Raw genomic sequence first — 19,025 nt, 5'->3', positions numbered from 1 at the left:
GAAGCCCAGGGAGGCAGGGGCGGGGGCTAGAGATGGGCAGAGAGCTGGCTAGGGTCTGCAGACCCAGAAGTGGTGAGTGGCGCCTTGGTCTTGCCCTGTGCCTCAGTCCCGCGAGGGTCTCCCACCCGCCCTGGCTCCTACTGGCCACAAGCAGCCTTAAGTGGCTGACACAGGATATGATGTCCATATTGGTGGCCCTCACTCTCCTGGTCAGCTGACTTTTACATGCAGGCGACAGAAACCATGACTCAGAGGCTGGGCAGGCTAAGGTGTGTGAGGAAGCCTAGCAGGAGCAGCACCGTGGCGGGTCCAGCTGCTCGCTCCGGGGTGTCTCTGGCTCTCTTGGCTCTGCTGTCCTCAGTGTGGCTTCATTCTTGGGCAGCAGCACCCCGCCCACCCCTCAGCACGGTGACAGAGATGGCCACCAGCAGTGCTGACCCCACGTCCCATCAGCCTCGCAACCCCCAGAAATGGCTGGCGCTTCTTCCAGCTGTGTCAGCAAAAACCCCAGGGCACACCTCAGCTTGTCCCTGTGGCTAGCAGGGACTGTGGTAGTTGTCCAGGCCGGGTTCTGCCCTCACACTGAGGCTCGCGGCTGAACGCGGGAGGGGTGTCTTATAGGCAACGTGCGTGCCTGTCACCTGGGGCCTTGTGGCTGAGTTGTCCGCCTGCTGGGGCTGGGGGCCTGGCTTTCTCGCAGGCTCCCGGGGCATGCCGCCGTCCACTTTGTGAGGGGGGACACGGAGCTGTTTGCAGAAGTACAAAACTCGTGCTAGCCAGGTGGGGACTGCTGTGTCCATTCCCTGGGCCTGCCTTTGTCACATCAGGTCCTCCACAGAGGGGGTGCTTCCAGGGGCCTCCACGCTAGTCTGCCTGGCCTAGGGGTCTGCTGGAGCTCTCACCCCCTTTGGCTCTGCGAAGCATGACCTGTGAGCCATCGTGACTGCCTGCAGCCTACCTGGTGACTGCCGAGCGTTTGCAGGAATGCCGGGCTTGCTGCCACGCTTTCCATCTGGGCCCATCATTTCTACCCGCTCGCCATGGCTCACAGGCCTCTGCCTGCACGGTGCTCTGGCCGGCCCGCCGGCAGGAGCCACGTGTGGCCTGTGTGGGGAGGTGGCTGAGGGCAGCAGGGACCCTTCTCTCCCCCTCCCTAGCCTGTGCACTGGGACCAGCTCCTCCATGGCCTGTGTCCTTTCTGTTCCTCTACCTAGAAACCCATTCCACAGGCCTTGCCACTGTCCCCAGAGCTGTGGGGAGATACAAAACCTGGCTGATCCCCTGTGAGTCTTAACACGTTGGGTGGAGGGTGGGGTGTGTTTCTGCTCGGCCTCAGTTTCCATCCCTGACCAGACCCCTACAGATTCCCAGACCCTACGGCTGGATGAGACCGTGGACTCCATGGGAGACGATGACCCATTCACGGCAAAGCTGAGCTTTGAGGTGAGGGAACCTGTCTGAGTGATGGCTACCAAGGCACTGAGGCCTGTGGGAGGGTGGTCTCGGGTCCTTTCTCCTGTGCACACAGGGACCCTCCACTAGAGGTTGTGGCCAAGGAGGGTTGGCCAAAACTTCCAGACATGGCAGCCTGATGGGAGTGTTGGGAGCCAGGGCTGCCCTGATGGGGAGGCAGCTTCAGCTCTGGCATGAGGAAGAGCTTGTCACCCCCAAGGGAGTCCTCCCAGGCCACCCCCCAAGATCCTGGTATCATAATCCACATAAACATGTCACCGTGGCTGAGTGAGGGCACCGGTGCCCTGCTTCCCTCCCCACCCGGCCCCACAGCAGGGTGGCTCGGAGTTCGTGCCTGTGGTGGTGAGCCGGTCGGTGCTGCGCTCCATGAGCCGCCGGGACGTCCTCATCAAGCGCTGGCCGCCGCCCCTGCGGTGGCAGTACTTCCGCTCGCTGCTGCCCGATGCCTCCATCACCATGTGCCCCTCCTGCTTCCAGGTATGGTGCCCGCCGCGGCAGCTCGTGTGCGCTTCTCTCGGCTGCTTTTCCATTTCCCAAATGCCCCTCTGCAAGGCCGAGTGTCTGGGAGGAGCAGCACAAGGGAGCTCTGCAGGGCACGGCCTTGGCCCCGTGTTGGGGAAAAGGTTGGGCTATCCTCGACCTCCTTGCATGCCATGTGCTGTCTGGAGTGGACTCCTTGACTCTGTGCTGTCCACACCTTCCCCAAATCCAGGAGGGCCGGGCAAGTGTGGTGTGCCTTTGACCTTCATTCTGAAAAAGGGGGCCTCAGCACCCCCTCCCGTCCCCTCTCCCACCCTCAAAGGCAGGGGGGGCCTTTGTTTCGAGCCGCCTCACTGCCAAGCCCCCGTCCCGGCAGCGACCAGCCCAGGCTCAGGGCTCGCGGCCCTCTCTCCTCAGATGTTCCACTCGGAGGACTACGAGCTGCTGGTGCTGCAGCACACCTGCTGCCCCTACTGCCGCAGGCCCATCGACGACCCCGGCCCCTGACCGGCGCGGCGCCAGCGCTCCTCCGGCCGCCTTGCCGTCCGCTGGGCTACGGAGGAGAAGAAAGAGTTAAGCTGTCAGAATGTGTCTTCTGCCCAGATGAAGTTTGTATTTTAGGGAGGGGCCTTGTGTAACCACGGAATTCCTATTTATGGCATTTCATGCCTTGTAAATAGCACCAGGAGATGGGGAAGGGAATGTACATATCTTTTCTAAGAAAAAAAATCTGTTACTTGCAGAACGGCTCCGAGTTGTTCGTGGCAGCCTGCTGGAGTCCACAGATCTGTCAGACCGTTAACACGTATACTTTGCCAACAGATTGCCTCAATAATGACAAATAAAAGGGCTACTTATTTTCATCAGTGTCTGCATTTTAGCAAATCTTCATATTGTCTGCAACTTAATTTCCTTATGCAAAAATGCACCTGTTTCTAATTTGATCCGAAAGGAACATTACATTTGTGTGCTCTTAAAATTTAATCTCATCAAAATGACAATATGGGAAGGGGTAGGAGAGTGGGTATTTTTTTTTGTTTATTTATTTTGGTTTAATGGGCATCCGTCTTAAGAAAGTAAGATACCTGGCTCCACAGAAGATGGCAAAGAGGTTGAGATAGGTTCCCGGGTGGTAACCTGGTCAAGGCAAGGGCTGTTCCCCTGGACTCTAGAGCCTCCTGCCGCCACCTGCCTCAGCCCTGCAGAGGGTCCCCAACCCAGCCGAGGCTTTCTACTTTCCCTCCAGCTCCTTGGCACGGGAGACTCCAGCCCGCCAAGGCACATTCCCTTGGGCACCAACAGTGTCCAGTCTGCAGCTCGAGGGCCTGAGGGGCAGCAGGTGGGAAGCTGCGGATAGAAAACACGTATTTATCGGGGACCTTTTGTGTGCTAGCCACATTTCACATGTCTCGGTTCTCATAGCAGCCCTATGAGGAAGGGCCATGACTTCCAGTGGGGCTGGGGAGGGGGCTTGTCGGGGTCCCAAGGGGAGGCCCACCACTGTCCAGCCCCGAGGCCCTGCTCCCTTCGCCCACGCCCTCCCTGATGGAGGCTTTCTGCAAAGCCCGAGAGCCCTGCACACAAGCAGGAGAGAGGGAACTGAACTGTGAGCGGCCACACTGAAAGCCAGCCCTCACGATGCAATATGGGTACCTTACAGCTCATCTGTGAGGTGGGCAGGGCAGGACAGATGTGCCACTGGAGGGACAAAGATGCTGAGGCCCAGAGAGGGCAGCAGCTGCAGAAGTCACGAGTGGAAAGTGCCAGAGCCCAGGACCCCTGCCCCAGCCCAGCCCAGCCCTTCCTCCCTGCCTCCCTTGGCATCTCTCTTTGGAGATGATGGAGGAAAACGAAGAAAGGGAGCCAGACAGTTGTGCCAACAGAGCTCCTCCACTGAGTGTCTAATTACTTCGATCATGCATGCTCTCGCTCGCTAAACATTTATTAATGTGTTAGGGTTTCCATTAGCGCGTTACTTGAACTGAAGTCATTTGCATATGGCTGGGAAAAAGAGGGGAGCGGGAGAAGAAAACAGCTCCAGCTCCCCAACAGTCAATCACAGTGACAGATCAGATGGTCCCTGGCTAGAAGCGGGGGAAGGGCCCGCCGGAGCCTGCAGCACTCTCAGCCACCCAGGGCAGGCTGAGCTCGGGAGGCCTGAGTCTGGCTGCAGCGCCCACTCCATGGAGCACTTCCTGAGTTCCCGGCCCCACTCTAGGCACTTCACGCCTCACCGTATCTCGTCCTCAGCAGCCTCCAAGGCTGCCCATCGTGCAGATGATGAAACTGAGGCTTAGCAACATTCTCTTTTCTTTCATTCAACAAATAAGCACTGAGCCAAGGCGGCATGCTAACCCGAGTGCACATGAGCACCGTGTTCTGCCCCTCTCCTGTCCCCATCAGGTCCGGGTCCTGCTGAAGTCTGGTGCGCTCTCTGAGGCTGCGTCCACAGCTGTACAGAAGGGCCCCTCCTGCTCGGACACAGGTTCCAGCCTCAGTCTGAGTGTGCGAATGGGGCTCAACCCCATCGAGCCCTCACGTGGCGAGGAAGGCACCACAGGGGTATGGAGATGTCCATTTAACTAAGAGGAGGCAGGCCCAGAGAGGAGCGACCACCGGGGGCTGCGCATCTTGGTGGTAGTTCAGGCTGGGACTCGACCCTGATCCTGCCTCCAAGTGTTCAACATTGTGCCTACATCCTTGGAAGGAGGAGGAAGAGGACTGGCAACCTTAGGTGGACCTGACCCTGGCCCTGCCTCAACCAGAGAAGGTCTTTGGGCCTTGGTTTCCCATTTCCCCCCGCAAGGCTGTCAAGCCAGGAGCTCCTTGTGGCTCTTGCACAGGTGGGCAGGCACCTTTTCCCTTAGGTCGCTGCTGTGTCTCTCCCCGGCTGGGGTCTTGCACCCATGGCAGAGGCCACCACTGGACAGGGCCCTCAGCCCCAGGACCCCTGGCACTCCTCCAGCCAGACTCAGGAACATTTTCCTAGAATGGAAACCTGGTCACACCCCTCCCTGCTTGTCACCCACAGAGGCTCCACACTGCCAGCCAGCTGACACCCTGACTAGTAGGCCTGGTCTCTGTCCCCACCATGCCACCCTGGGGCCCCAGCACCTCCACACCCTCCCCGCTGCCCCCCCCCCCACTGCCCTGCCTGGAAGGCGCTTTCCGAGGCCAGCCACTCTGGGGAGCCTCCCAGCGCCTCCTGGTCCGCCTCCTGCTCCTCAGGGCTGCCCTGGCACTAGGGCGGGGAGCAAACTCCCATCTCTCACTGTTCTTCGTTTGTCCCTGTCTGCTGCCCCCAGACTGGGAGCTGCTCGAGGGGAGGAACTGTAGGACCCATGTCAGTGCCCAGCCCAGGGCCCTGTGCCCAGCAGGAGCTTGGCAAATGTTGGGGTGAGAGGGAGGGAGGATGGAAGGAAGGAGGGCTGGTCTGTCTCCTTCCCTTACTCCCTCTTGACATTCGCAGCTCAGTTGAAGGCCACACGTAGCCTTGGTGACGCAGCCAGATGGGGCTAAGCCGGTGAGGGTGGTAAGGAAGGAGGAGGGGGCTGCTGACCCAGCAACTCCTCTCCTGCGGAGGCTTAAGAGCTATTTGTGCGCTGCCGGCTGAGCCCCTAATCCTCTGCGCAGTCCGAGCCCCGCGCTGGGCTTCCAGAGGAGCCCGAGTCCCCGCACCTGTCTGCAGATGGCGCCCCCAGGCCCTCCGCACCCCTGCAGTCCCTCACTGGCTCTCCCCAGCGGAGGGAAGCTGGAGGGGCCAGTGGCTCAGAACTCCCCCACACTTGGACTTGCTCACCACCCACACGTGGGTCCTCTCGGTTGCCTCACACATGAAGGGGTGCCCGCCAGACCCGGGTTCGAATCCCGGCTCTGCTGAGGAAACTCACCCTCGCAGCCCGGACTCCTCAGTGCCAGAGGGGAGTGGGGCCCTCCTCGCAGGGGGGAGGAGCCGCTCCTCCGGTCAAGGTGTTACTGAGCACTGCCTGGCGGCGCTCGGCGCGCGGAACAGGCCCTGCGTTCTAGAGAGCGGCCGGTCGGGAAGAAGACAAACAGGACGTCGCCACGGTGCGAAGTGGCCCGTGGCAACCACACGTGACGGGTGGCCTGGTGTGCGGGGGCCAGGAGGCCTCTCCCAGGACGTGCGTGGGGCGGAGACCTCAGGGAGACCGGGGTCCTGTCAGCGGCACGTGCCCGGCCTGAAGGAGCAGCCCGCAGCCACGAGGCGGGCGCTACTGTCACTCTCACTTTACAGAGTGGGAAATCGAGGCACAGGAAGGGAGCCGGGCAGGAGGGGCGTAAAGGAGCCTTGCCCAGAGGGAGGACAGTGAAGCCAAGGAAGGTCCGGGGTCCGAGAGCCGGCTCTGGTGGGGAAGGCAGGTCGGTTCCCCTGCAGGCCTGTGCGTCTCCCGAGGTTTTGGGTCCCAGCACTCTGGGCCCAGAGAGGGGCCGGGCACGGCCTTCTAGAACCCACCTTCTCCCCTTGGGGCTTCCTGTGCTCCACCAGGCCTGTGACTCAGTCCAGGGCCTTCCCACCTCCCCAGCTAAACCTTCTTTCCGCACTGTTCTCGTGGCACAGATTTTCCTGAGAGCTGACTGCCCCCGATGGAGGCCTGGCCGCGTAGGGGTGAGAGCCCACAAGCCCACTTGACCATGTGGTTATGGCCCAGGCAGTCCCTGACCTGTCATGTGACCCGGGTAACTCATAGCTGACTCTGGGCCTCAGTCTTTCCATCTGCAAAATGGGTGCAGCAGGGAGGGTCAGAGTAGGTGCCTTGTTTTTTTTTTTTTTTTTAATGGAGAAAGGGTCTTACTCTTGCTCAGGCTGGTCTCAAACTCCTGAGCTCAAGCGATCCTCCCGCTTTGGCCTCCCAGAGTGCTAGGATTACAGGCGTGAGCCACAGAACCCAGCCAAGAGTAGGTGATTTCTAACAACCTTTCCAGTTCACCTTGCTCCTGTTGCTCTGAATAAACAGCATTTTTTGTTGTTTTCTTAAATCCTTTGTCAGGCTTTACAGAATATTGAGCACCTCAGTGATTTCAGTACGCCCTAAGGTTGGGACTGTGAAACTCTCTCACAGAGGGGGAACCTGAGAAAGAGAGAGGTGCTTACTGAGATCATCCAGATCCATCCCCCCACTCACTCGTTCATTCAACAATCGTTCTTTGAGGGCCTGCTGCGCGCCAAGCCCGAGGGCACATCGGCAAACGAAACGCAGAAGCGCTTTCTGGCGCAGGGAAGGCCTTGACGCTCCTACCGCACTGGGCTCTGGGCAGACCCAGGCCCCGGGGCTCCCCTGGGACATGGACATAAAACACAGGAACAGAATGCAGACAGCTCCCCAGCAGTCAAGCGGCAGGTGGCTGAGGTGCCGCTGACCGTGGGGGCGGGGCGGCCGGGCCGGGGTGCAGCGGCGCTGCCCAGCATCCAGCGTGGCCCCTCCGTCTGGCCACCGGGGTCACGTCAGAATCAAACCCTCCACCTTGACCTCATTAGCGTTGGGCCTAATCCCCGCCAAGCGCCTTAAACTGCGAGAGGCCGCGCCCCACCAGCCCAGCCGCACGCCCCCTGTGCCAAGCAAGCCCCGCTAGACCCCGGCACCACCGCGACAGGCAGGGCCTGCGGCCAGCGGGCTGGAGGGAAGGCGCTCTTCTGAGCAGACAGACCTGGGATCAGATGAGAAGAGAGACTGGGCGAGAGAGCTTGGGGACCCGCGTCCTGGGGACAGGGACAGTGCTGGCTGGCCTCCTGCCCCTAGCCTCAGGCCTCGGCACTGCAGTTCCCTCCGCCTGGACGCCTTCCCCACAGCCTCCTCCCCCCGCCGGTTCCCAGCCCGGGCTTCCCGCAGGCAGCGTGGGGACCGGCCACCACTGCTCTTTCCTGTTTTCATTTGTTTCATTTCTTGGCTGTGGCCCCCACCCGACCCCCGGAACTGCTGGCTTCTTGCGGGCAGAGGCTTGGTCTCTCTTGTCCCCTGTGTGTCCCCCAGAACCGAGTGCCTTGTCCGGGACACAGTAGGTGCTCGCTAGACACGTGGTAGCTGGGTGGCTGTCATCGAGCACCCCAGGCACGGGCCACCCTACTTCCTTCCTGGGGGCGTCATCCTGCTCCTTGTGCAGCTGAGGGCAGGGCATCTACCCCTGTCCAGCCTCCTTTTGCCCCAGGCCACCTGCCCCAAAGCTCCTACTCTTTCCTCCCGGCTGTCCTGGGTCTAGGCCTCACAGCTGCCTGCCGTGGGCAGCTGAGCCCCACGTGGCTGAGCAGACCTCCCAGACAGGGCCCTGCCTGCCGCAGCGCCCAGCAGGCCTGTGTCCAGCACCAGCCACCCCTGGAGACTGCAGGCCCAGCCTGGAGAGGCTCCGTCCCCTCCCTGTTCCAGTCGCCTCCTCCATCCACTCCCTCCCTCCACTCTACTTTTGGGGGAATTTAAGTCACCTTTCTGCTCCCCAAGATCTGCCCAAGCCACTGCCCACTGCCTTCTGGATAAATCGAGGTTCTGGGATTGGCACTGAGGACCATCAGAGCTGTCCCCGCTTTGGGGAGCTTCCCGCCCAGAAATCTGGCAAAGCACTGCCCTCCCCAAAGCCCACGCGCCTCGCTGGGCTGCGTCCTCAGGCTGGCCTCTCCCCACACCTGCGTCCTCAGCCCCGAGCTCCTCCGTTTCTTCCCCGTCTGCGTCCCCTGCGGCCTGCGCGTGAACGTGCAGTGAACGAGTGAGCGAGTGGACCCCACCTCCACGCAACGCAGCGAGCAGCCACTGAGCTCCCGGCCGCCGCGCTGTGTGCTGGCCCCGGGACCAGAGCTGGCAGACGGGCCTGCCCCCCCCCCCCGAGCTCCTGCTGGGCGAGAGGGGCTGCTGCCAGTCTGGGGACCGAGGGGCAGGCAGGGCACTGCGTGAGGGGACAGGGACTGAAACGGCCAGAGAGCCTCTGGCCCCCCGGGCGCTCGTGGTCCAGTCCAGAAAAAGACTTGACCTCCGCTCGTGGTAGGCCATGGGAGACGGCATGGAGGACCCAGGTCCCTATGCCAGGCCAAGGCCGCCAGACTGAGCTGGGCAGAGAATTCCGGGGGGGCCTTGGGGCACACAGGTTGGGGCACCTGCTTTCCCATTCCCAGGGTCCTGACACCTCCCTCCGTGACCCCAGCTTCCACCTGGTGTCACCTTGGCCCCTCTTGGAAGCCAATTAGGCCCCCAGGAGCCGCAGCGGGGATTAATATGATTATTACACCCCAATCTCCCAGGTGCTGATTCAGCCGGGAGCTTAGGGAGGGGAGGTCACTTTATAAGGGTCTGGGGGGGGTCAGAGCTGGGAGTCGTCCAGCCGGAGCCCTGGAAGGCTGAGCTCAGGCCTCGGCAGCGTTCTTGGTTGGAGCAGCCCTCGGGGCAGCCGCAGGGGCCGCAGCCATGAACGGAACAGAGGGCCCCAACTTCTACGTGCCCTTCTCCAACGCCACGGGCGTGGTGCGCAGCCCCTTCGAGTACCCGCAGTACTACCTGGCGGAGCCATGGCAGTTCTCCATGCTGGCCGCCTACATGTTCATGCTCATCGTGCTCGGCTTCCCCATCAACTTCCTCACGCTCTACGTCACCGTCCAGCACAAGAAGCTGCGCACGCCGCTCAACTACATCCTGCTCAACCTGGCCGTGGCCGACCTCTTCATGGTCTTCGGTGGCTTCACCACCACCCTCTACACCTCTCTGCACGGATACTTCGTCTTCGGGCCCACGGGGTGCAATCTGGAGGGCTTCTTTGCCACGCTGGGCGGTATGAGCTGGGTGCGGGTTGGGGGTGCAGGAGCCGGGAGCCTGCAGGGGTCTGGGGACAGGTCCGGGCTGGGGTGGGGCTGAGACGCTTTCTCCCCTCCCCTTCCCCTCTGTCGGCACTGTCCAGAGCGCTTATGTATTCAGTCAACAGTCACTGTCCATGGGGACAGGCCAGACTACTGTTTGTGGAGGGCAGGCACCGGTCTTATTCAGACTGGTGTTCTTGTTTCATTTCATGGCAGGGAAACTGAGGCTCAGAGAAGTCAAGGGCCTTGCTGGGGATCACATGGGCACAGGGGCAGAGCTGGGTTTGCATTTCCCATCGATGTGGCTCCTCAGGCAATGTTCTGAACCCCAAGCCTCTGTTTCCCTTGGAGCAGCTGTGCTGGGACAGAATCTTGTTGGGCGCCCGGGCGGGAGGTGGATTTTCAGTCTCCCGGTCACTGGGCAATGAGCCTGGGCCCCCAGCAACTATTTGACTCCCTTCCCAGACCACCTGCCTTCGAGTGCCCCTCTGGCCTCTCTAGCTGCTTGCATGCTGCTCGTGTTGGGGACCCGCACCCCTCTGTAGGGTGTTGGACCTGCAGGCAATCTGCAGCTTTGAAAGATGCTTCCAAATATTTCCTTTCATTCGACTAGAAAACTGATGGAGTCGCGGGCTGCAGGGTAATAGATCCCATTCAGCAGATGAGAAGGCCAGGGCAGGGAGAGGGGAAGAGACTCATTTAGGATGCGGCAGGGCAGGGATGAGAGCCCGGATCTCCTGACTCAGACGCAGGGCAGTCACCCTGGGACGCAGGAGGGGACAGCCGGGGCACGGGGAGGGCTTAGCACCAGCCAGAGCCGCCCTGCGGCCTGGCCTTCCCTCTCCTCCTGTGTCCTGGGTGCTGCCCCTGCCACTCACAGGGGCTCTCTGGCCACTGCCGGGTGTATGTTACCTACAATGATCATGGATCACCCTGTCTCTGGCCAGAAGGTGGGGGTGTCACATACAGGTGGTCATTCCTTTGCCTGGTCAGTCCCCGTTTACAACTATGGTCCAAGAATAATTATTAGTAGTGTCCCCTTTCACGCTCAGACACGTCCCAGCTGGGTTGGTTGAGTACATGGCCACCCTCCCTGTTGAATTTCTTGGGTGTGGCAGGGCGGGTGTCTGAATCCAGCATTTCCTGCCTCCTCTGGGCAAAACAATTGCCCGGGCGGCGGCGCTTCATGGGCTCTGGGAAAGGCCCCACGCGCTGGGCCATTTCATTTCCCTGGCGGGGAGAGGGAGGGAAGGACTCCAGCTCTGGGTTTCCACCGCCTCTGTGCTTCTTCCAGCGGGAGCAACGCCTGCTGCCCCGCGAGGGCGAGGGCGAGGGCGAGGGCGGCGTTTTCCTGCAGGAGCTGCGGGCGCCGTGCAGCCACCTCGATCTGATTTCAGTGTCCCTCACCAGCCCGGAGCTCTACGCAGACCAACTTCCCCGACTCCTTGGAGTTTCTCTGCTCATTGTCCCGCGGCATGTTGTCCCTGCGCCTTCCCTCCTCCTCTCAACGCCAAGCCCTCTCCGTCCTCAAGGCCCCTGGTGTCCCACCCCCGGTCGCCGTCTCGGCCACCCTGTCCCCATCTGGGACAGGCGGTGGGGTCCGGGTGGGTGGTGTGCTGACCCACTGCCGACTGCCTTGCAGGTGAAATCGCCCTGTGGTCCTTGGTGGTCCTGGCCATCGAGCGGTACGTGGTGGTGTGTAAGCCCATGAGCAACTTCCGCTTCGGGGAGAACCATGCCATCATGGGCGTCGTCTTCACCTGGATCATGGCGCTGGCCTGTGCCGCGCCCCCTCTGGTTGGCTGGTCCAGGTAATGGCATTGAGCGGAAGACAAGGGTCTCTAGGGACCCTTTGTAGGGTCCCCAGTCAGGATTCAAACCCAGAGCAGTCTGGTTGCAGGTACTGACCTCAAATGTCCCCTGGCCCCAGTGCCCACCCAGGCAACGTTCCCATGGTAGGAGTTTAGCACAGAGGAGAGAGAAATAGGCCCTAATGTTGCTGTGGGGCTGTCCCACCTCCTGGGCCCCCACTCAAGGAGAACCCAAGATGCCCTGACCCTTCCCCTTGGCCGCGTGCCCCTAATCCTCGACTAAGCCAGGGCCAAATTCCAATCCTCTTTGGTCCAGCGCCCCAGGCAGCTCCCTCTGACCTTGGGCCTCAGCACCTGGGGAGGCCCAGCCTTTCTAGTGCAGGTGGTGACATTGTGGCCCCTGGGGACTGGATCCCACCCAGCTCCCACACCATTGTCTCCCAGTGAGGCGAGACGAGGCAGGGACAGCGGCTTGGACAGCCAGACTGGACTCTGGTTCCCAAGGCCCCATGTTTCTCTGCTGCCAGAAAGTCCCCACTCGCTCCTCCCTTCCTCCTCTCTCCGTCTTCCTGGGTCCCCTTCTCACCCCTTGCTGGATGCAAGCTCGCCCCTCTTCCCCACCTTCCCAGCCCGGCCAGTTCAGTCCTCTGCAAGCACAGCCGTGGGTGCTCTGGGTTTTCTGAGGCCCAGCCATGTCACCTTCCTCAGAAATCACTGGGACACCTTGACTGCCGGGCCCGGCCTCCTGCTTCCGGCGCTGCACAGAGATCCCCGTGTGTCTTTCGTTGTCCTAGAAAATTGCCTTGCCCCACGCAGGGAAGACCCGAGTTTGTACAGACTGCCTCAAACACAGGGTGTGGGGCTCTGCCCTCCCACCCACCAGCCTCCGCCCGCGTGGCCTGGGGCGCCAGAGGGCAGCAGGTCTGGTGAAGAAAAGCCGAGCAGCAGCCGGGCGGTGGCGCGTGCCTGTAGTCCCAGCTACTCTAGAGGCTGAGGCAGGAGGATCGCTTGAGTCCAGGAGTTTGAGACCAGCCTGGGCAACATAGTGAGACCCCCTCAGATAAAAAGAAAGAAAGATGCTGAGCAGGTCAGCAGTGACAAAAGAAAGGGTGACGCCGGGGCGGGCGCTGCAGCGACAGACTGGGTGCTGTCACCTGGTGACCTGGCCACCAAACAAACAGCAAAATAGCACGGCTTCTGCAAGGTGCATGAGGGCACGTCTCCACCCATGCCCTCCTCAGAGCCCAGCCCAGAGGACATTTATCACCCCGTTACCGAGGGGGACTGTGCGGCCCAGAGAGGGGCCAGCCAGGGGAAGGGTGTCCCTCGAAGGTGGGGCCTCCCTCACCCACCCACACGCCGCCACCTAGGTACATCCCCGAGGGCATGCAGTGCTCGTGCGGGATCGACTACTACACACTCAAGCCCGAGGTCAACAACGAGTCCTTCGTCATCTACATGTTCGTGGTCCACTTCTTCATCCCCATGTTCGTCATCTTCTTCTGCTATGGGCAGCTGGTCTTCACGGTTAAGGAGGTACGCCGGGGGGCAGCCGCGCAGCCCTGAGGGTCTGGCCCCCAGCGCGCACCCACAGCTCCCACGCTGGCCGAGCCCCAGCCCGTCCCTAGGGAGCTGCGGTCTGGACACCCGTCCTGTGTCCCTGCAGGCGGCCGCCCAGCAGCAGGAGTCGGCCACCACACAGAAGGCAGAGAAGGAGGTCACCCGCATGGTCATCATCATGGTCATCGCCTTCCTGATCTGCTGGGTGCCCTACGCCAGCGTGGCGTTCTACATCTTCACCCACCAGGGCTCCAACTTCGGCCCCATCTTCATGACCCTCCCGGCATTCTTTGCCAAGACCGCCTCCATCTACAACCCCGTCATCTATATCATGATGAACAAGCAGGTGCCTGCAGGGGCAGGGGCGGGAGGGCCCACGACTCCCAGGCCGCAGGCACTGCTGGCCGAGGGCGAGCTAAGCCTGGGGCAGGGCAGTGGGCCCCACCAGGGCTGCGGGTGGCGGGCTCACGGGTCAGCAGCCTTGGCGGGGAGCTTGTTGAGAAATGCAGATTCCTGGGCCCTGCCTGGACCTGCTGCATCAGAACATCAGGGTGGCCCCAGGAACTGCATTTCTAACAAGCCCTCCAGGGGGCTCAGACGCTCGCTCAAGGCTGAGACGCGCTGGTCCAGATGGTTCCGGAAACCTGCTGTAAAAGTCAAACGGTCCCCAGCCTAGGAAGAGGTTGGCGCCAGGCTCTGTTAAACAGGATGGAGGGACAGAGCAGTCCTGTGACCAGGACCACGGGTTTCTCTGCAGACTCGACTCCATGGCTGTGGGGGGAGCTGGTTTCTGGTGTGAGCTCTGCCTTTTTTAGCTGTGTGGCCTTGGGCAAGTCAATTCCCCTCTCTGGGCTTCAGTTTACTCATCCATAAAAAGGGGAAAATTCCTGCACTCTTAGATTAAATGAGATAATTTACAGCTGCCCTTGACACACAGAGGGCACCATGAAACGTCACTGGGGACCCAGCCGTGTGCTCAGTCCCTGGCATCTCTGAGGACAGGGACGTAAGCCTAGCACATGCCCTCCAGAGAGCCAGACTGCGAGGGGTGGAGGCTGTGAGGGGCAGAGCAGGGGAGAAGTTGGAGGTGCACCCTGCCAGCCATGCCAGTCTGCCCCCCTGGGTCGAGCCCGCCCGTGACTCATGCTTCTTGCCTTTCAGTTCCGGACCTGCATGATCACCACCCTCTGCTGCGGCAAGAACCCACTGGGTGACGACGAGGCCTCCACCACCGCCTCCAAGACGGAGACCAGCCAGGTGGCCCCGGCCTAAGCCCTGCCAAGGACTCCGTGGCCGACTGTAGGAGTCTCCCGTCCCCTCCCCCACCCCCAGCCACTGCCACCCCAGCAGGAGCGGCGCCTAGACAGAACAAGGTCACACAGGCTTCCTGAGTTGTATTTTTTTTTTTTAAAGAAAGAATCAATGAGAGGAAAATGAGGCTCCCCACTCCGCAGGGATGGCCTGAGAAGGGACATCCACCAAGACCCCCAATCTGGAGTCCCAAGTTCCCAGGGGCCGGCGGGATCTGTACCCCTCCTTCCCCCAACTCATCTCTCAGGAACAGGAGAACTCTTGCTCTCTGGAAAAGTGTCCCAGCTTAGGGATAAGTGTCTAGCACAGAATGGGGCACACAGTAGGTGCTTAATAAATGCTAGATGGGTGAAGGAAGGAATGGAGGAATGAATGAAGGAATGACTAGACAGGGAGAACGTCTGTCCCCTCAGACCCCCCTTAGCAGCAGCATTCGATAACCCAGAACAGTTGTTTTTCCCATCCTGGGCTTTCTTCCTCCATAAAATGGAAATCCCAAGTACCTGGCCCTGCTGACGCAGCTGCTGCAAAGACCAAATGAGCTTGTACGTGTGTGTATGCGTGTGTGTGTGTGTGCATGTTTAAGCACTTTGTACATAGTAAGGAGCTGTACAGATTGTAGTTGATGTTATGAACAATACCAATTGATATAATAGTTAATTATTGTGATCATCACCTCTTGATAGTGACCATTTTGAGACTGGGTAAGGCCCCAAGCATTCAGACAATGGGGCTTCACCCAGCCGCAGCAGGTTTTTAAAAAATCAGCCAGGCATCCAGGCCAGACCAGAGCTGGGGGTTGGGCTGCAGGAAGGGGCAGTCACAGGAATTCAGAATGCAGTCATCACACCTGAAAACACAGCATTGGGGCTGGGGGCTGGGGCCAAGGCCTGGGGTCTCACCTCCAGTGTGGAACCCCAGGCCCAGTGCCTCTCCTTCCCAATGTGGCCTATCAAGAGACAGGCCTTTCTCTCAGCTTCTAGAAGCCACCTGCTCTTTTGCCCCAGCACCCAGGCCCCAGCATCATTGGGCCAGTATGGAGCTTCTAGAAGCCATGCTTACCTGCCCACATTTAATGAAGAGCTGAGTCCCTGATATCATCCTTGTCTCAGAGAGCTTAGAAACAAAGAGTGGGAACTTCAGCTCGTCCCACCTTCCCTGGTGATACTCATGGACCCCAGTTTCCAGCTCCCTTGCCAGATGAGCCCATCTTCAGCAGCTCTAGTCCATTCTCCATTCTGGAGTCTGCTCTTAAAAGCCAGCTGGAATGCTGGGGCATCAGAATTGAGCTGCCTCAGTAACTTCCCCTGCTTCTCCACATAAGCAAAGCTGAAAGCTGTAGCTTTCCCCAGCTTTGCCTGGAGACTAAGGCGAATTGGGGCATTAAAAGCTCAGCTCCTATATTGGCATTAATAGTGGTGGTTTTTGTTGCTCTCAAACTCTTTATCCATAGGATGGATTTAAACTTGGCAGCTTCCACATGACCCCTGACACTGGGATGCCTGGACTGGGCAATGGGCAGAGTCAAGGAGCCCAGAGAACCCTGGGGGGGGGAGGTGGGGGGAGCATTCTTGGGACTGGTAAAAACCCCAACATTGGAGTCATAAAGACACAAGTGACCTGTGAAACTGCAAGCAAGTTTTTTCACCTCTCTGAGCCTCCTTATCTGAAAAAAGGAATCTTAAAACTGACCTTAAGGGCATTAGATGGTATTGTGGACTTTAAGTGGCAGCCTACTTCCTGGCATGCAGCAGATGGTGAGAGACTTTGGCATTACCAGGCTCAGCTCAGAGCTGGCCTTACCAGGGGCCCCATCCCCAAGGGGGACAGGATAGAGATATAGCTTCCAAGAGTTACCCCCAACCTCTAAAGTGGGAAAGGGGGTCAGAGCCTGAGATAGAATGTCCTCTGTGCCATGGTGGGGCTTGGACGGGGAATAGATGGGACCTCTGTCATTGCCCCTCTTTTCTCTGTCTTCCTAGGTGAAATCAGTCAGGATACTTTGGTTTCAATTGGTAGGAAATCCAACTCAATTGGGCTGAAGCACAAGGGAGATATTGACTCATGTAAACAAAAAGCTCAGGGCTTCAGGCACAGCTGGATGCAGGTGCTCAGATGATGTGATCAGCTCTGTTTCTCCCTTTCTGGCCACACTTTCCTTGTGTTGGCTTCATTCACAAGCTGACTTCCCAAGAGATGGCAGAAATGGTCCACAGCAGTTCCAGATTCAGCAAGCCCTGCAGAAAGCAGGCTTCCCCTTCCTGTTATTTCCAGCAAAAGTCCCAGGTATGGCTCTTATTGGCCAGGCCTTGATCACCTGATCACCTTTAAGCCTATTGCCATGTCTGAAATGGGGGTTAATTCTCTGATTGGCCATGTCTGGGTCACCTGATCACCCCTACGCCTATACTATGGCTGGGATAAGGATTTGTCCTCTGATTGGCTGTGCCTAGGTCACATGCTTACTCCTGCAGCCCAAGATAGAGTCAACCTCACATAAGCCAAGCACCTGAGGGTGGGGAGAGGTAGGTTTCGCAGAGGAAACTCTGGGTGCTGTTACCAGGAGGAGGAGGGCAGGAGGCAGGGTGGGCAGAAACAACACTGGCCCTGAAGGGATAGACTCTAAGTTGGTGATGGCCGGGGCATGGCTGGGCCAGGCCTCCCTGCCACACAGGGGGCATGAGGGAGACGGTTCCTGGGGTGGCCCTGGAGGTCTCACCCTCCATTTAAGCTGCTGTGTTGGTCCAGGGTGGCAGTGGGGGGGGGGACAGTGGCCTCTCAGTTGTCCTGCCTCACGGGCAGCTTGTCGGGGCTCTCCCAGACCCCAGTCTGAGAGAGGGTACTCTGAGGGGTGGTACACTTGCGTCAGCCTCACATCCGGGGGGAATTTAACCCTAAAACCAGAACACTCTCTGGTTTTCCTGGTGGGGAGGAAAGCCTCTTCCCCTCCTTCATCGACAGTTGATTCGACAGCCTCTTCCTGGGACTTGCCGTGCATAAAGGGACAGCGCTGCTGGCCTGCGCTGCAGGAAGGGTGTGCCCGGCCGCTCGCCAGGCAGCCAACAGGTTTACGGGGCGCGTGACGTATGCCAACCCCAGGCCACAAAGCACCGGGACCTGGAGATGAACTGGAGGGTGGGTCTCCGGGCCGTGATCCGGCCCGTGTCAGGGCCACAGCGCTCTCAGCCCAGCGGGGGTCATGCACCCCTGGCAGGCAAGGTGCCCCCAAGGAGATGGTGGGTGCCCTTCCTACCTGCGTGGCCTCAGGGCAAGTCCTTGAATAGCCCCTCAGCTATTCCGGCCTCGCCCCGAGCTGTAAAGGGGAGAATCATCCCTCTTGGGAGACTTGTCTAAAGGGACTAATGAGGTTACTGGCGTCAAGAATGCTGTGCATGCTAGGTGTTCCATACACGTGAGCTCCCCTCCCAGCGGTGTGAGCCAAGGTCAAAGGAGGCAGCCCTGCTGTGGTGGGGGGTGGACATGTAGGGAGATCGATATAGCGAGCGGGTCTCAGGAACAGGGGAAGAAAACGCTAACCGTCCCCAGTGTTCATTTCCTTCCATTCTGTTAGTGATATCACTGTAAGTTCTAGCCGGGCACTTAGCTACTCAGCACAAGACAGCATCTCTCTGCCGGGCGCAGTGGCTCACGCCTGTAATCCTAGCACTCTGGGAGGCTGAGGCAGGAGGATCGCTTGAGTTCAGAAGTTTGAGACCAGCCTGAGTGAGAGTGAGAACCTGTCTCTACTGAAAATAGAAAAATTAGCCAGGCATGGTGGCGCACACCTGTAGTCCCAGCTACTCGGGAGGCTGAGGCAGGAGGATCGCTGGAGCCCAGGAGTTTGAGGTTGCTGTGAGCTAGGCTGATGCTGGGGCACTCTATTCAGGGCAATAGAGTGAGACTCTGTCTCAAAAAAAGCCAAAAACCAAAAAAACCCAAAACTCCACAGCATCTCTTAGCTTTCTTCCTATCTGTGGTGGATCTGGCCATTGAAGGGTACTCAGAAGTGGTTTGTGTAGTTGCTGGGTTGTGCATTTCAGAGTACAGAAATGCTCTCACTTCCTCTCTTCTTTTCTTCCTGCCGGCTGGAATGTACTCATGGTGACTGGAGCTTCAGCAGCTGTATTGGGTCATGAGGTAGAAGCTGAGGACAGAGAATGTCAAGGCATGAAGAGAGAAGGAGCCTGGTTCTCCCATGCTGCCTCATCAGCCCTGGATGACTTATACTGGAAAAGTGTTGTGAGCAAATGCTTTCTAATTTAAGCTATTTGTTATTATTATTATTATTTTTAATGATTTTCTTCTTCTTTTTTTTTTTTTTTCTGAGACAGTCTCACTCTGTTGCCCGGGCTTAGAGTGCCGTGGCGTCAGCCTTGCTCACAGCAACCTCTAACTCCTGGGCTCAAGCAATCCTCCTGCCTCAGCCTCCCGAGTAAACCTCTTGTTATTTTGGAGTTATAGCTGATTTATTTACTAACATAGAGTGTTTCTAGGTTGTAGACCAGGGTCTGAACTCAGGCAGATCTAAGGGCAGGTACTCTCTGAACTTCAGCTTCTTCATGTATAAATAAAACAGTGAATATAAAATATTTACATGG

The 19,025-nt window shown here is 59.1% G+C and overlaps 2 protein-coding genes and 1 long non-coding RNA gene across 5 annotated transcripts in view; 2 read left to right on the top strand and 1 right to left on the bottom strand.

Annotated features, from left to right (window-relative positions):
* The window catches only part of IFT122 (intraflagellar transport 122), an 85,622-nt gene extending 82,806 nt beyond the window's left edge, over positions 1 to 2,816 (top strand). For all 3 annotated transcript variants that reach the window (XM_075996304.1, XM_075996306.1, XM_075996305.1), the window contains 3 exons: positions 1,364 to 1,443; positions 1,786 to 1,950; positions 2,371 to 2,816. In XM_075996304.1, coding sequence (XP_075852419.1) covers positions 1,364 to 1,443; positions 1,786 to 1,950; positions 2,371 to 2,460 — 335 coding nt within the window. In that variant the 3' untranslated portion in view covers positions 2,461 to 2,816. The remainder of the gene's footprint in view (positions 1 to 1,363; positions 1,444 to 1,785; positions 1,951 to 2,370) is intronic.
* A 6,424-nt stretch (positions 2,817 to 9,240) lies between these two features.
* On the top strand, positions 9,241 to 15,836 carry RHO (rhodopsin). Its single transcript, XM_012785306.3, has 5 exons — positions 9,241 to 9,720; positions 11,388 to 11,556; positions 12,927 to 13,092; positions 13,223 to 13,462; positions 14,278 to 15,836. The coding sequence occupies exons 1-5, from the start codon at positions 9,360 to 9,362 to the stop codon at positions 14,386 to 14,388; spliced, it is 1,047 nt and encodes a 348-aa protein (XP_012640760.1). The 5' UTR covers positions 9,241 to 9,359; the 3' UTR covers positions 14,389 to 15,836.
* On the bottom strand, positions 14,509 to 19,025 carry LOC142863117 (uncharacterized). Its single transcript, XR_012914016.1, has 2 exons — positions 18,847 to 19,025; positions 14,509 to 18,034 (listed from the first exon to the last, which is right to left on the bottom strand). It is a non-coding gene; the product is annotated as an uncharacterized LOC142863117 (long non-coding RNA).

The sequence above is a fragment of the Microcebus murinus genome, chromosome 21, assembly GCF_040939455.1.
Source record: "Microcebus murinus isolate Inina chromosome 21, M.murinus_Inina_mat1.0, whole genome shotgun sequence".
Taxonomy (NCBI): domain Eukaryota; kingdom Metazoa; phylum Chordata; class Mammalia; order Primates; family Cheirogaleidae; genus Microcebus; species Microcebus murinus.
This window is presented reverse-complemented; position numbering and strand designations above follow the sequence as displayed.